Source organism: Microcaecilia unicolor, chromosome 6, assembly GCF_901765095.1.
Source record: "Microcaecilia unicolor chromosome 6, aMicUni1.1, whole genome shotgun sequence".
NCBI classification, from domain to species: Eukaryota; Metazoa; Chordata; class Amphibia; order Gymnophiona; family Siphonopidae; genus Microcaecilia; species Microcaecilia unicolor.
Genome location: NC_044036.1, coordinates 25,483,680 through 25,500,983, shown reverse-complemented (window position 1 = coordinate 25,500,983; position 17,304 = coordinate 25,483,680). Strand labels below are relative to the sequence as shown.

Here is a 17,304-nt window from a genome sequence, read left to right as displayed (position 1 = left end):
TTTTCATCTCCACCACCTCCCGCGGGAGGGCATTCCAAGCATCCACCACCCTCTCCGTGAAAAAATACTTCCTGACATTCTTCTTGAGTCTGCCCCCCTTCAATCTCATTTCATGCCCTCTCGTTCTACCGCCTTCCCATCTCCGGAAAAGGTTTGTTTGCGGATTAATACCTTTCAAATATTTGAACGTCTGTATCATATCACCCCTGTTCCTCCTTTCCTCCAGGGTATACATGTTCAGGTCCGCAAGTCTCTCCTCATACGTCTTGTAACGCAAATCCCATACCATCCTCGTAGCTTTTCTTTGCACCGCTTCAATTCTTTTTACATCCTTAGCAAGATACGGCCTCCAAAACTGAACACAATACTCCAGGTGGGGCCTCACCAACGACTTGTACAGGGGCATCAACACCTCTTTTCTTCTGCTGGTCACACCTCTCTCTAAACAGCCTAGTAACCTTCTAGCTACGGCCACCGCCTTGTCACACTGTTTCATCGCCTTCAGATCCTCAGATACTATCACCCCAAGATCCCTCTCCCCATCCGTACCTAGCAGACTCTTACCGCCTAACACATACGCCTCTGTTGGATTTCTACTCCCTAAGTGCATCACTTTGCATTTCTTCGCATTGAATTTTAATTGCCAAACCTTTGACCATTCTTCTAGCTTTTTCAGATCCTTTTTCATGTTTTCCACTCCCTCCAGGGTGTCCACTGTGTTACAAATCTTAGTATCATCCGCAAATAGGAAAACTTTACCTTCTAACCCTTCGGCAATGCCACTCACAAATATATTGAACAGAATCGGCCCCAGCACCGATCCCTGAGGCACTCCACTGTGAGAGCAAATGATTGAGTGCTGCAAAACAAATGTCAAGTCTTGTAATGGGATGATAACCCAAAAGAAACCCTATGACCCTATGGTAGCACATTTGACATATTGAGTTGTTTCCCTTTTTTTGAGGAGGGGGGTTAAAGTTAAGATAGGTTTAAGGTTATGTTCTCTGGGATTCAGATCGTGCTCCAGATGCTGTATGCATTAGACTCTATTGCCTATGTTTACTAAGGTGCGCTATAAGCACGTTAGCATTGCTAATGCTCATTAATGGTTAACACGCGTTAAACGTTAACGTGCCCATAGAAATGTATAGGCGCATTAACATGTAACATGCCTTAACTTTAAAAGCAAGTTCAAAATGCTAACGCACCTTAGTAAAGATATCCCAATGACTCTTCTAAAGGTGAACAGAAAATAAGTACATAAGTATTGCTATACTGGGAAAGACCAAAGGTCTATCAAGCCCAGCATCCTGTTTCCAACAGTGGCCAATCCAGGTCACAAATACCTAGCAAGATTCCAAAAAAGTACAAAACATTTTATACTGCTTATCCCAGAAATAGTGGATTTTTCCCAAGTCCATTTAATAATGTCTATGGACTTTTCCTTTAGGAAGCCGTTCAAAACTTTTTTCAACTCCACTAAGCTAACCGCGTTTTACCACATTCCAGAGTTTAATTACATGTTAAGAAAACTTTTCTCCGATTCGTTTTAAATTTACTACATTGTAGCTTCATCGCATGCCCACTAGTCCTAGTACTTTTGGAAAGCGTAAACAGATGCTTCACATCTACCCATTCAACTCCACTCATTATTTTATAGACCTCTATCATATCTCCCCTCAGCCGCCTTTTCTCCAAGCTGAAGAGCCCTAGTCGCTTTAGCCTTTCCTCATAGGGAAGTCGTCCCATCCCCTTTATCATTTTCGTCGCCATTCTCTGTACCTTTTCTAATCCTACTATATCTTTTTTGAAGTGCAGCGGCCAGAATTGAACACAATATTAGAGGTGCGGACCTGTAGAGCAGTGTTGCAGCCTACCTCATCTTCAGCAGATGTGACTCTAGGCCTGGTTCTCTCTATTACAGTATTGCAATAATACAAGATCAATTTCTAAAGCTGCACACAACAATAATCTGATAACTTGTATTATCCCCTAGGAAAAGAATGAAAATAGTCCAAAAGAACAAGAAATAGGAGAAAATGAGCCCATTTCACAACAATGTCTACAAAAAAGTAAAAAAAGAACCTAAGCCCCTTCTTCATTATCATCATCATAGAAACAGAGAATACGACAGTAGATAGATGTCTCGAAACAGCCAAAAACACATACGGCTGCCCAAAATGTCTAAATCACAATTGTTGAAAAGGCAGAATTTGGACGTTTTCCACTGAGTTCATCCAAATAACAAGGGGGCGGGTTGTGGGCATGTTTTGGGTGGGACTAGAAAGACATGTACTAAATGCTGCACTGCCCATTTTATACCTATGGGCTATGTGGCAGTTAGTGCACATGCCAAGATTTGGTAAATGACATCTTTAATATGAAGGTTAGGACAAACATTTTGCTGTCCTAACTTTATTCAGGCAGTTACCTAGTTAGCAGACTGAATGTCACTGCTAACCGGGTAAATGCCAACTCAACCCAGGCTTTATTCCGGACCACCCTGGCACTACTGAGATAATACCACTGAAAATCTGGAAATGGACCCAGTGGTGGGGGGGACCTCTCTGGGTAGGAGCTGTTCCTACCTGAATAACTCTTGTTGAATATCAATGACTTAGTTCTTCCAAAATTTCACCAAATATTCATCTTCCAATCCTGTTGACATGCCCTACATCTCCAAGCACTTAGCGAGCAGACTGAATTCTAGGCAGCGACCTATCTTTCTCCAATGTTACTTCCAAAGCAAGGATCTTTAAATTGCTTCCCTTGAGGATCGCAGACAACCCTCACAGGCTGCTTCATGGGCTCCAACCGGCTACTCAAATTCTTCTAAACTGTTCCATACAGCGTTGATCAAGTACTTCTGCTCTAGCCACCTCCACTTTTCTTTTTCCCCTCCAAAGGAGCATGTTCTGGTGATAATGATGCCATATACAATGGATGTTTTGGGTCTGCTCTCCCTTCACCACCATTTTTCCCAGGCAGTATCTGTGGAGTAAAAAGTTTGTTGTCCTTCATTATTGTTAATGGACAACTTTTGCATTAAAGCAGCCAAAACATTTTTTTATCCATGTAAACTTTTACATATCTCAGTATAAGTTGTTCTCTTTTTCAGTATTGTATAGCATTGGCACATGGGAGTTTTTAAAAGGCATTTGCTGGAGTTCTTTGCTTGAGTAGCCACTTTTTCACATGAAAGTTATTAAATTTTATCAGAAATGTTTTAGCTTTATAATAATGAACTTTTTTAAAAGCATAGGGTTCTACGTGTTCGCTCAATAAAAAGCTTTGACACTAACTCATCCAATTTCTGTATCTCCTTCAGTATTTTCTCATAATGGCCAATGGATCTGACCCTTCCAGTTTTTCTGGGATCCCTAACATTACTCCACTGAGAATGGTCCTCCAGTTCTTTATCACAAGCATTGTTATACACACATGTATAAAGTCCTTGCATGGACCTAGGACAGAAGAGCTTTTCCGTAGCTCAGAAACTAGTGTAACGTTTTCAGCATGCAGTGTCCTTCCTACATGCAGTGGTTTAATCATTCCCTTTAGGGCCCTGTTTGCTAAACTGTTATAGGCGCATTAATATTTTTAATGTGCGTTAACCATGTGTGCGCATTAACTGTGTACACACCTACAATATCCCTATAGGTGCCTACATAGTTACGACGCACACTAATTATAGGTGCGTTAAAAATGCTAACGCACCTTAGTAAACAGGACCCTTATTTTTTTCTGGTTAGTCAAATAGATGCAAAAACAAAGCCTTAATTTTTGAAGAGTTTCTCTCTTCTGTGGTCATTCATTGTTTTTCATCATCTTCAGGATTTTTTTTAAATTGTTGAATAGTTTATTTTTGCTTACAAATGTTCTATATGCCTGAAAGCATGGTGTAGACTAAAGGGTCTTTTTACTAAATCACATTAACCACTTAGGGGTGTATTTTATAAGTAACGCCTAAAAATCAGCACCAAAAATTTAACACACTTAGCAGGGTAACTGCATTATAGAATCACATTTAGGTATAAACTGTGCCAAACTGTGCCTGCAGTTAGGCCTGCTATGAGCACTTAGGCCATATTCCATATCAACATGCATAACATTTGGGAATGCCCCCAGAAACACCCCTATCTATGACCCAAATATAGAATGCGATATGCGCATAAATCCTATTGTCAATTTGTGCTGATAATTGGTTATCACCCAATTATTTATTTATTTCAGTACATTTATACCCCGCCTTTTGCCATAGTGATGCAGCCAGTTAAATAAATACATTACAGATACATTTCAGTAGTTAGTGCGGGAGAACAAGATAAGAAGATAGGATAGGATAGGATAAGAAGGGAAGGGTAAGGGAGGCAAAGATGAATGACGAGACTCCTGGCGGGCCAAGGGGGACGATGGAGATCCAGATTAGACAGAGGAGCTGGAGCAAGTCCTGGCAAGACGATCCTCTTACAGGCACTGGGGAAAGTAGCAACAGCAGGCGGCCAGGAGAAAGGCAACGATCACCAGAAGCCGATGAAAACCGTAGACCAATGGCGCAGATTTCAAGATGGAGAATCAAACAGTCCTCCTCCGCAGCTCCAACTGTCAGGACCCTCCAAGACAGGACAGCAAAGGCAATGAAGATCGGGAAAGAGGCAGCCGCAGCAGTCATACAGCAGACCACGGTTCCCCGGACCGAAACAAGCACAAGCCCGATGATGAGCTGATGATCCAAAGCCGGATGCCAACGAATTTCCCGAGGGCCCTCAAGTTCAGCAGAGCAAGCCACACAAGCAGGGACATCGCGACCGAGATGACTGCCAGCCCACGCTGGCCAGTGCCGCATGAACCGCCACACCAAAACTGGCGAAAAGGAGCAGCACCAGGACGCCGCAGCATCAAGGAAAGCTGGCGCAACCAAACTCGGGCCATCACTCAGCCAACAGGCAACTGGACACTTGTGAGCTCCAAGGTGTTATCAGGAGCTAACAGTTTGTTAGCCCGTTAGTCAGCCGCTATTGGCTCATTAATTACGCACGTTAAATTGGGCATACACCAACATGCATAAGTCAGCATCATATATAGAAAATGTAACAAGAAACAAGAGAAAATGAAGTTCATTCATAGGGAGTGGGGCATTTCTGGCAGGGTGTGTTTATCACTGCCAAAAGTAGATAGGTTTTGAAAGATTGCGGAGGTGGTGGGGAGGGAGAGGTAGAGGTGCTGGACCCACAGGGGGCGGGGGGAGAGGAAGAGGTGCCAGACCAGTGGGGTTGGATGGAAAGAACGAGAGGCAGAGGAACTGGCTTCACCTGAGGAAGAGGGTGGGGGCAGGAGAGATGCAAATTCTGCATGGAGAGGGGAAGAGATGTTGGATTCATAGAAGAGGAAGACAGGAGTGATGCTAACTTCAGGGGGGGGAACAGGAGAAATGCTAGTCCTGCGGAGGGGAGGGTGACAGGAAAGATGCGGAAGGACAGCGGGAGACTGAAGAGAGGTTATATTGCACATTTTCAGTGCAAGTTTTGTGGTCATATTTGGTCGTGTGAATACCAGACCTATCTTTGGCCAGTTCAAATGTAACCGGCAAGCTCTGAATATCTGTTTGGCCAGTTGAGTTTGAATTGGCCAAAAATAAACTGGATATTCAATGCTGGTCACCGGAAGCTGCCCAGCATTGAATATCCAGACTCAGCACAGACCGTGGAAGTTAGCCAAGCTAACTTCTGCGGTCTGAATATCAGGCCCAATATGATCAGACAAGAAAGGTAGAAAAATACCCTTATTTTCTATTTAGTAATTAGAATATGTTAGTTTTTAGAATGTACGTCTGTCAGAGGTAGTGTTAGACATGGCTGAGGCCCAAGGCAGAAATTTGAGAGAAGACCCCAAGGCTGATTACCAGGCTGTGCCTTCTGAATCAGGCAGGCTTGGGACCCTTTCTTTCCAGGGGATCAAGGGCAGTTCCTTAGCTGCTTCAGTTTCTGTTATATGTTATTGTGAGCCCTCCAGGAACAAATAAAAACCTATTGTACCTAAAGGTACAACATCACAATAGCCATCATGTTTGCAGGTATCTCGTAAGTTCAGATACAGTAGGTATTTCTATATTCCAGGAGGGCTCATATTTGTACAGAAGTAAAAGAGTTAAAGTGGGAATTACACCTAGGTTCCATTGTTCAAAGTCCACTGCTCTGACCACAAGGCTACACCTTACACTTCCTTGCTGATCTATTAGAAATGGCCATAATACTTGAAGCTGTCATTAAAGCCTAGTATCCACTGTCACTTTTGCTTTTTGGGAGGGGATCAGTATCTATTGGGGTCATGCTTTCATCCCTCCAGTGGTCAGCTACTCAATCAAGACACCTTTTTGTATCCTGGACATGATTGAAATATGTCTAGATGAAAATGTCTTTCTTTTTTTGCCTTGTACATTTCTTCCTGTTCCATTATCGCTAAAAGATGTCCTAAATTTGAACCCACTCTACTCTCACCAAAAATATGCCTCCAACATGCCCCCTTATTATTTGGATGAACTGCAGTGTAAAATATCCAAATTTTGCCTTTCGAAAATCATGATTTGAATGTTTTCAGCAGATGGACATTTTGTTGGCCATTTTGAGAAGTCCATCTGCTTTGAAAATGAGCGCCATGGAGGGGCATTTTCGATATGACGTCTAAGACCGACTTTGGACATTTTGCACACAGCATCCAAAATCCATACAGAAAAGAAGGTCATTTTTGAAAAAAGAAAAATATCTATCTTTTTTTTTTAATGCCATTTCAAACAAGGTTTTGTGCTTTGCACGTTTTTTGACTAGATTAAAAAAAATGTCCAAATGAAAAACGTAGAAAATCAAGCCATTGGGATGTAGGAGGGGCTAGAATGTACTAGACTGGTCCCCCAGATATCCCAGGAGAGCAATGGGGTACCCTAAGGGGCACTGCAGTGGACTTCAAAAAAATGCTCCCAGGTACACATCTCACTGTTGCTCCCTTATCTTGTCTGCTGAGCTCCCCAAAACTCACCCAAAACCCATTACCCCCAACTGTACACCACTACAATAGCCCTTATTGGTGGAGGGGGCTCCTATATGTGGGTACAGTGGTTTCTGGTGAGTTTTGGAGAGCTCACAGTTTCCACTACAAGTGTAACAGATGGGAGGAGGTGGGTCCACCTGTCTGCAGTGAACTACACCCACCACTAGGCTATTCCAGGGACCTGCATGCTGCTCTAATGGACCTGTATATAACATGTGAGGCAGGCATAGAGACTGGTAAGTAATGTTTTTAATCACATTTGTTGAGGGTGGGAGGGAGTCAATGACCACTGGGGGAGTAAGGCGAGGTCATCTCTAATGCCCTCCAGTGGTCATCTGGTCATTTAGGGCAACTTTTGTGCCTTACTCATTATAGAAACTGGTCTAGCTCAAAACATCTTAGTTTTAGTCCTGGACAGTTTTGTCAGAAATACAGAAGAACAAAAACTTCGCAGAGAAAATCACACTCGGGAGACAGCAAAGATGACTAGATGAAACGATGATGTTGTATAATCTAGGATGTATTGATCAGCAAGAATGACTCAACACAGCCTTGTTTTGGCCCAGTGGCCTGCCTCAGGACTCATCCTATGTTGTGTAGGAGAATCTAAGTGTGATTGCGGAGGGCGTACAGCACTACCAGCAGTGCTTTCCATCTTTTTTATATGTACCATATAAGCAAAAAAATTTGCAACACTTCTGTACAGCAAGTGATACAGATTCTCCTATACAACATGGGAAGAATCCTGAGGCAGGTCATTGGGCCGAAACACGGCTGTGTCGAGTCAGTTTTGTTTTGTTCCATTATGGCTGAAAAACATCAAAGTCTTAGGAGTGCCCAAATCCCGCCCTTAACATGCCTCTGACATGCCCACTTGAGATTTGGACACACTGCAGATGAAAAGCATAGAAAAACTTCTGAAAAATGGGTTTTGAAAATACTGATTTGGACATTTTTGTGAGAAAAATGTCCAAATACTGCTTTATGTCACTTTTTAGACATTTTACTCTTTCAGAGATGAACCCCACAGTCTTCTTTCCTGCATTGCTTTTCAATTAACTTATACAGACCAAAACGTGTGTCTGATTTGTTGTATAGGTTTACTATAACAACATACAAGGAAATTGGTTTAGGGAAAACTTTTTTTTTTTAATGGAATAAGGTAAATCTATATTATGTACCCTAAGAAGACAAAAAGATTCTATAGGTCAGTAATGACCAAATGAATTCTTTACACCCCCCCCCCCTCCCCGTTTACAAAGCCACACTAGTGGCTGTGCCGGCATTGTGGCATTTCTTTTTAAACAGGGGAGTTAGTTATTTTCTGCTGGAATTAACACAATTATTTTATCTAAGATTTAATATCTTCTTTATCTTATTTCTCTTTCACTTCTTTTTATAGTGCATTTAATATTTATCCAAATTTATGGGGAATAAAAACATAAGAATTGCCATACTGGGTCAGACTAATGGTCCATCTAGCCCAGTATCCTGCTTCCAACAGTGGCAATCCAGGTCACAACTACCTAGCAGAAACCCAATTAGTAGCAACATTCCATGCTAACAATCCTGGGGCAAGCAGTGGCTTCCCCATCTCTGTCTCAGTAACAGACTATGGACTTTTCCTCCAGATACTTGTCCAAACCTTTTTTAAACCCAGATATGCTAACCACTCTTACCACATCTATTCTTTTAACGAAAAAAAATATTTCCTTTTGTTTTAAAAGTATTTTCTTTGAGTGTCCCTTGGTCTTTGTACTTTTTGAAAGAGTGAAAAATCGATTTACCCATTCTACACAAGGCAGAATTTTGTAGACCTCAATCATAGCCTCCCTCAGCTGTCTCTTTTCCAAGCTGAAAATTCCTACCTCGTTAGCCTTTCCTAATAGTAACATAGGGGCCCTTTTACTAAGCCACGTAGGTGCCTAAACATGCCAATTTGGAACTACCGCCCGGCTACCACATGGCCCGGGCGGTAATTTCATTTTGTACATGCGTTCAGTAGGTGCGCCAGAAATTTTCCAGCAAACGGCACTAACCGGGCAGTAATCGGCATTGTACGCATGCTGATGATTACCGCCGGTTAATGCACAAGACCTTACCACTAAGTCAATAAGTGGCTGTAAGACCTCAGGTCCAAAATGGACGCATACCAATTTTCATTTTGCTGCATGTCCATTTTTGGCCAAAAAAAGGCCTTTTTCTGCAGCTGCACTGAAAAAATGAACCTGCACGCATCCAATACGTCTACACCAGCGCAGGCCACTCTTTGGCGCACCTTAGTAAAAGGACCCCATAGTGAGTGCAAATAAAGATGAGTGTGGCCCATCTTGTCTGCCTACTAAGGTGGCTAGAGTTGTACCTGCTGGTTCCCTGCAAATTACACCCTTCTAGGCCTTTTTTGAAGGTGTAATTCAAGTTTTACTTTGACTGGATCCTCTTGCTATATAGTGGGAAAGTATTTGTTATTGTGAAAAAAAGTCAATAGTCTATGCTGAATTATGTTATTTATGCAGATTTAGTTATCTTCAGATCAATAGAGGCATTTCGCTGCCTTTCAGCACCATCCTCTGGACAGCTCCTGCTACACAGTGCTTCTCATCAACACTAACAGACTTTTCAAATCCAGTGCATTCTGATGATGTAGAGAGACGAAAGTGTTCTCCTCTCTGAAGTCAAAATGCGGACTGCCATATAAGTTATTGATGCTGTCTCTTCTATCTTTTATAATCTAGAAGACACAGTTAATTTTTCCAGCCGGCTAATTTCTTTTTCTTACCCCTAGCCTGTTGCCTTTCCCTCTTAGCCCTCCTTCTCTTGTAAAAACAAGCTGATGCTCTCGTTATCAGCTTTTATTGAGGCTACTACTCTCCTTCCAGCCCTCAAATTGCTTGCTTCTTTTACTGCCTGCTTTCCATCTCTCTGCTTCATTCTATTTGATTTAATTATCTCTCTCTGTCTGAGACTCATTTTCTTCTTGTCCTCCTGCCTGGATGCTTTCCTCCCTCTCTGATGTTTTCCTCCTCCTTGTCTTCCCTCTGATCTCGGATACTCTTCTCCTTCCTGCCGTCCCTCTCATCTCTGATACTCTCACGTTGCCCTCCCTCTTCCCTCCCTCCATGATGCTCCTCCGTTGCCTTCCCTTCTCTAATGCTCTCCTCCTTGTCCTCCCTCTCCTTTCCCTCTTTAACCATCCCCTCCTATTTGCCTTCCCTTCTCCTCCCTCTCTGATTCTCTCCTCCTCCTCCTCCTTCTGCCTTTCCCCTCCTCTCACCTCTCCTCTCTGATTATCTCCTCCCCCTCGCCTTCCTTCTCTGGTGGGCTCCTTCTGCCTGGCCTCTCCTCCGCCCTGTGATGCTCTCCTCCTCCTCCTACTGCCTTGCCTCTTCTCCTCTACCTCTACTTTCTGATGCTGACCTCCTCCTCCTCGCCTTCCCTCTCTGATTCTCTCCTCCTTCTGCCTTGTCTCTCCACCCACCCTCTGATAACCCTCTCTCCCAACTTCACCTTCGGTGCTGCCCAACGCGTGGTCGGCGCCCATTGGCTGCTCCGCGCGAGCCCTGCCAGCGGCCGGATCCAATAGGAAGGAGCCATCTGTTGGGAGGCTGGCGTCGGGGGTCATCATCGCACGGAGGTGAGCGGCGCTGTCAGCGGCTGGTGGCGCTTCCGCGAGGAAAGAATCGCGCGCTCCTCTTTCAAACCGCCACGGTCCGGCCCAAAGCCCCCGGCCAAGGCGTCGGTGCTGCCGTGGGGGAATGACAGCTCGTCCCTGCAGCATGAAGTGGTTAATGTTGGCCGCACTGGTGGCGGCAGGACGCGCGGAGCCGCTGCAGTATTTCAAGGAGCAGTTTGAGGATGGAGGTAAGGAGCATCCCTCCCTTCGCGTGGCTGGTACCCTGCACGAGCTCTTTCATCGAGGTGTCTGAAGGGTCTCGCGAGTGCGCGCGTGCATCCTCCCTCCGGATGTGAATGCAGCCGGCCACTTTCCTGGTGGACAAGTAGAAACCTCCCTTCCCTCCCCCCCCCCCCCCCCCATTCCAGGGAGTTCCTTACAAAAAAAAAAGCAGATGATTTACTACTACTACTACTTATCATTTCTATAGCACTACTAGATGTACGCAGCGCTGTACACTTGAACATGAAGAGACAGTCCCTGCTGACAGAGCTTACAATATAATTAGGAGAGACAAACAGGACAAATAAGGGATAAGGACGAAGAGTAGCAAGATTCCAGAATCCCAAAGAGTAGCAAGGTTCCGGAATCCCAAAGAGTAGCAAGATTCCAGAATCCCAAAGAGTAGCAAGATTCCAGAATCCCAGAGACTACTACTACTACTTACTACTACTTATCATTTCTATAGTGCTACTAGACGTACGCAGCGCTGTACACTTGAACATGAAGAGACCATCCCTGCTCGACAGAGCTTACAATCTAATTAGGACAGACAAGAGATAAGGGAATATTAAAGTGAGGATGATAAAATAAGGGTTCTGAACAAAGTGAATAAGGGTTATGATTTCCAGCAAATTGTTTATACAGACTCTGACTCAAAGCAGTATTGCATATTGAATAGTTATAATACCCCGCTTGCAACGTTCACTTATTTTATCTAACCGTCAAAAGGATGGAAAGTTTAGGAGATCGTTTACTAAAGCTTAGCTTGATTTATCTGAAGCAGGGCCCATAAGAATAAAATGGTAACGTTAGTTAATCTTCCTGTCATTGAAATCTATAACCTGCAGATTCACATAGGACAAAATGTAAATGCTCCAAAAAAATTAAGACTTGGGGAAAATGTATTATTTTATTTGATCGCCCAATAAACCGTTTTTCAAACATTTATTTTGAACTGCTGTTTTTCTTTTCTAAATGGATTTTTGTGTGGCAATAATTGAAAGTGGTGACGCCGAGTATCAATCGTTTTATGGTTGAGGTCACTGTTCTGAGCACACCTTTTTATCTGCACTATGTTAAAGGCAGGGGTATTTAGTTAGAAGGGTCTGTTGGATGATTCAAAATGAAATAATCAATAGATTTTCCTCATCTTCTCTCTTTGAATTATTTATATTGACTCTGAGTTTCAATATTTTTTGTGTGTGTGTGTGTATATATATATATATATATATATATGTTTTTCTCTTTATACAAGACAAAATTTAGATAATTAAACTATTAAACCTTCCCAGTAAATGAAAATCCTCCATTAGGTCCCCAGATCCCTGGAATACTGTCTTTCATTATGACAAAAAAACTGGAGGGTATGGTGAGACGGTTTGTTGGGGGGGGGGGGGGTCTCCTACATATTCTTTTTCATAAAACTTAGAGCATGGTGTGGTGTATCCTATAAGATGTCACTAGCTAACAATCCTATCAGACTTATGCATAATTGATGCATGCAGAAAGACCATTTTGTCTAACTGGAAAAAACCCAGCCCATCCTCCCTTTATGATGTTAACTAGAAACTGCAAAATGGAAATTGCACATTGACTTGAGATATAAACATGAAATACTAAAAGCAAAACAAAAACCCTCTGCATTAATTAAAACACATATCAGCTCTAGTGTTCAGCACCATGGTCTGGACAGCTTCTGTGACAAACAAAGGGCTTCATTAACTTTAGCAAGGCTTCTCAAAATTTTGAAATGCACTAAAAAGAGAAACACTGTTATAGCAGTGTTTTCATGGAGCACTCCACTACACAGCTATTGGCCAAAAGATACAATACATTAGCTCTTTTCCTTCTTTCTTATGTCAAGGAAAGGGTGAAATTTTTAAAACAGAAAGACTATTACACTTGTTAATAAATAATCTTTAGCATTGTTTCTTGTATAAGATTATCATCCTAACTTTATATAGGGTATACTGATCAGAAAGCAGATATCTTCCATGACCCTTTATTTATTTTAACATATATTATCCCAAACATAATCAAGTTCAATGTGGCTTACAATAAATAAAACATCAGGCAAGGTTTACTACTACTACTACTTATCATTTCTATAGCGCTACTAGACGTATGCAGTGCTTAGTACCATACACAAAATATCAAGTAAGAGAAGAGTAGCACAAATAAGTTACAAATGAGAACTAAATAATAAACCATTGTGCCATCAATCTAACATCATCAATGGGTAGAAACCTCTCAAAAAGGAAAGTTTTCAGTCTTTTGTGAAATACCACGTAATCAGGCCGATTCTTGATTGCCATTGGCAATGAGTCCCACCACTTAGCACCTTGGTATCTAAAGTCTGCAGAGTAAACCAACTTATAGCGCACTCTTACAAGCTGGAAGATGAAGTCTAAGGTAGTCCCTAGAACCAGAGGTTATATTGTTTAGGCCGGGGAATAGTTATTGTTGCATGTAATCCAGTGTCATGCCATATAATATTTGAAAGACAAACACACATCATTTAAAAATAATCCTGACTTTAATGGGAAACCAGTGCAGCTTGCATAATAATGAAGTGGCTATATCAAAATGTGATACTTTGAGTAGAAGCCTAGTTGCTGTATTTTGGGCTGTTTGCAGCCATTTTAAGACACCCTTCTTGCATACTGCATAGATGGAACTTGCAGTAATTGAACTGAGCTAAAACCAAGGATTGAACTAGCAGTCTAAAGATGTCAGGTGAGAAATATGAGCTGATTCTCCTCAGCTTCCAAAGAGACCTGAAGGATTTTTTCACTAATGAAGAAACCTGAGGCTCAAACATGAGATGACTGTCAATTAATACACCCAGTACCCTAAGCATAGTGTCTAGGGGGTAGGATATGTTGTCAGTGGTAAAATTATTATATATGGATGGTATGGTCAAAGGGGTTGGTTACCACAAGAAATTTAGTCTTATCTCTGTTTAACTTATATTTAAATTCAGAAGCCCATGATTCCAACAAATCAAGACCAAGCCTAATCGTAGAGACAATTTCTAGAAGACTAGTCTTGAAAGGGATATAGATCTTGACATTGTTCACATAAATAAAAGTGCAGAATCCTGCTGCCTCCAGTCTTTCACCTAACAGAGTCATCATAACATTGAACAGGATTGGAGATAGCGGCGAGCCCTGTGGCACTCTGCAGTCAGGAAACCAGGATGGTGAGAGAGAACCTGACAATTGCACCTGATACAATCTAGATTTTAGGAAGCCGCAGAACTCCTGATGAACCTTCCCATACAGTCCAAATTGATCCAACAGGCCTAAAAGCAACTCATGATCAGCGAGGTCAAATGCACTTGACATATCAAATTGCATCACTAAGAAGCCCTTTTTACAATAGCGAGTAAAAAGACCCCAGGCACACATGGCTATGCAGTAAGAGAACTGTTACCACATGACCATGCAACGAGGAGCCCTTACCGCCACCTATTGAGGTGGCGGTAAGGGTTCCCATTTTAACCCAGCAGTAACCGGGCAGTGTGTGGCGATGCCTGATTACTGCCAGGTTATCGCTGTGCAAGCCATTTCCGGAGATTTTCTTTTCCCCCCAGAAATGGTGCACGCTTGGGGCGGAACTACTGCTGGCAGCCGCTTTGGGCCAATGGTAGTCCCGAAAGAGCGAACGGTAAGCCCGCTTTGTGCTTACCACCGCTCTGTAAAAGGGCCCCTAATAGCTTAAAGCCTAGACTGATAGCTTTCCTAAAATCAGATAATAAGGGGTCAAGACTGTCTCAGTACCATAACAAGGACTAAAGCATTTTATAAAAGTTTACGCATGAAGTGATAAAAACAAAATAAAACACTACTACAGTTTTTTATGCATGGACCTAATAGTCCATATATTTGATGGCAGACAACATGAGAAAAAGCCATTTTACCAAAGTATGCATTTAGAAAAGATGGCATAACTCAGGGTATTCTATGTGTAAATAGTGCTTTTGGCACATATAAGCATGTATGTACTCCCACCAATTCAGTGTGTAAGGTTCTATAAATATCACCTTATAAATGTACATTCTTTTTGAAAAAGGAAGAACAAAGCCTCAGAATTAGAAGAGTGCAATCTATATGCACTCCTCTATCTTTCAATCACTAGCTTTAAAAATAAACTTCTAAAAGCTTTAATCCAAATTTTGAAATTTGTATAATTTTTGTAAAATGTCACTTCCTTGTCACTTGAATCAGATGAATCCAGGAACTAGTGGGTTGTCCGCCGACCAGCAGGTGGAGATACATATAAACAAAGTAAAGGCAGTGATGCCAGAATGCCAGCTCCTTCCTCAGTTAGTATGTCTCTATCTCAGCTTTTTCTCCAGCTCCTGGGTCCAAGGCCTCTGAGGGTGCTCCTGGGCCGGTGGCCAGTTTGAGCCCGGGTGGCGGACTGGTGGTGTCCCCTTTGGCAGCATACGCAGCAGTTGCTGGGTCCCTGCTGCACCTCAAATTCCCTCTGAACAGGCTTTTGCTGTTCCTTTCCTTCCCTATTTGTTTCTGCCTCCTCACTAAAAAAAAAAAAAGAGAACCATAGAATTTATTTAAAAGAGAAACAGAGAAGTACAGGGACGTGTGTTTTTTTGAGAGCAGGTTTGTGTTACTGTTGTTCGAGTCCTGTTTTCTGTTGCCTGCTTGTCTGAGCCTGCCTCGAAGTGGAGTCTGAGAGTTTTTTTTTCTTCGGCTCAGCTGTCAGTTCCTGCACTTTCCCGGTCTGGGGTAAGTCCTGCTGGGTTCCTGTTTGGGGACGGGCGATGGTAGCGGAGGCAGTAAAACACTGTTCCCGATGCGGGAAACAGCATTTGGCGGCGGGCCTTTGCAGCGCAGGCTGCGCTGATTTGGCAGCACTCGACGGAGTGGTGGCCTCCCCGAGAGCGTGTTTTCCCACCCAGAGCCTGGCGATTCTTGTGCCATTTTGCGATCGGTCGTGGAGCCGGCTCCGGTAGTGGTTTTGGGCAAAGCTTCTTCTCCGCTGGTAGGAGAGTCGGGGGGGGGGCCATCAGGCACCGTGGGCGGTAGTGCAGGTGCCATAGCTGCGACCTCTGTTGCGGTGGAGGGGTTTATGCCAGAGTTTATTTTGCTACTCCATCAGGCGTTTTTGTTGAAAAGGGCCTTGCCCCCCCTCACGCAGCTGCAACAGCTTTGGCCTTTGATTCTCTCAGGGGGTCTGGGGGTAACCAAGAGATTTTGGGTTTTTCCCCAGAGGATTTCTCCTCCCTTAAAAAGCCTAGGCTTTCTTTGGGGTCTGAGGAGGGGTCCTGCATATGGTCGCCTGCAGCTTCCTCCGTGGTGGCTCTCTCGGAGCAGACGGGAGTAGAGAACGTGGAGGATGGTGTCCTCACTGACCAACCGGAGGATTCTTCCGCCATGAGGATTTTCCATAAGGAGGAGTTGTCCTCCTTTATCTCTCAGGCACTGGAAGCCCTGAATATAGAGGACCCTGAGGTTGCGGCTTCTCAGGCGGTCAACCCCAAGATGGCTAGTACCAGACGACCTTCTAAGGCCTTTCCGGTACATAAAGCTATTGAAGATTTCGGCCCAGTGGGCGGATCCGGATGGAGGGCTGAAAGTAGCCAGGGCTATGGCCTGGCTGTATCCGGTTTCAGCGGACCGTTTAGAGCAGTTTGCTCTACCTAGGGTGGATGCCCTGTGACGGCGGTCACTAAGAAGACTACTCTTCCTGTGGAAGGTGGTGTGGCACTTAAGGATATGCAAGGATAGGCCTCTTTAAAACGTGCCTTTGAGGTGACGCTTTGACACTTCAGGCATCTGTTTGTAGTTCTTATGCAGCTTTTGTCTCAGTTGGCTACATTCTGTCATGGATTCGATTTCGGAGTCTGATATGCCGGGAACTCCTCAGATGTCGCTGATGGATATTGGGCTGGTGCCATGCCTTGTATGATTTGGTCCGTGTTTCGGCCAAACTCATGGCCTTGACCATTTCCTTTCGGCGTCTTCTGTGACTCCGTCATTGGGCCGCAATTATGGCCTCTAAGCAACGGCTCATTAAATTGCTTTTCCGAGGGAAATTGCTTTTGGGGGAAGACCTAGAAAAGATTATTAAAGATTTGGGGGATTCTAAATCTCAGCGTCTTCCGGAGGGTAGACCCAAGTCTACTTTCAGGCAGGGAGCCTCGAGGCCACGTTTCAGAGAGACACAACGGTATCGCCCGGGACGGTCCAACGCAGCCTTTCAGCATCCTCGTTTTGGGCAGCGTTCTTCCTTTTGCAACGAGAAGCGTCCAGCTGGACCTCCCTCTCATCAGGGGGCTCCTTCTCGGGCCTCCCAATGATGGGGCGCAGGTCCACTCGGGAGGAGAGCAGATCGGTGTT

The 17,304-nt window shown here is 43.6% G+C and overlaps 1 protein-coding gene across 1 annotated transcript in view; it reads left to right on the top strand.

Moving 5' to 3' along the window:
• Positions 1–10,689: 10,689 nt before the first annotated feature.
• LOC115471964 (calreticulin-like) overlaps positions 10,690–17,304 on the top strand; it is a 76,616-nt gene continuing 70,001 nt past the window's right edge. The window contains exon 1 of the mRNA XM_030205959.1: positions 10,690–10,905. Within this exon, the coding sequence (XP_030061819.1) occupies positions 10,800–10,905 (106 nt within the window). The 5' untranslated portion in view covers positions 10,690–10,799. The remainder of the gene's footprint in view (positions 10,906–17,304) is intronic.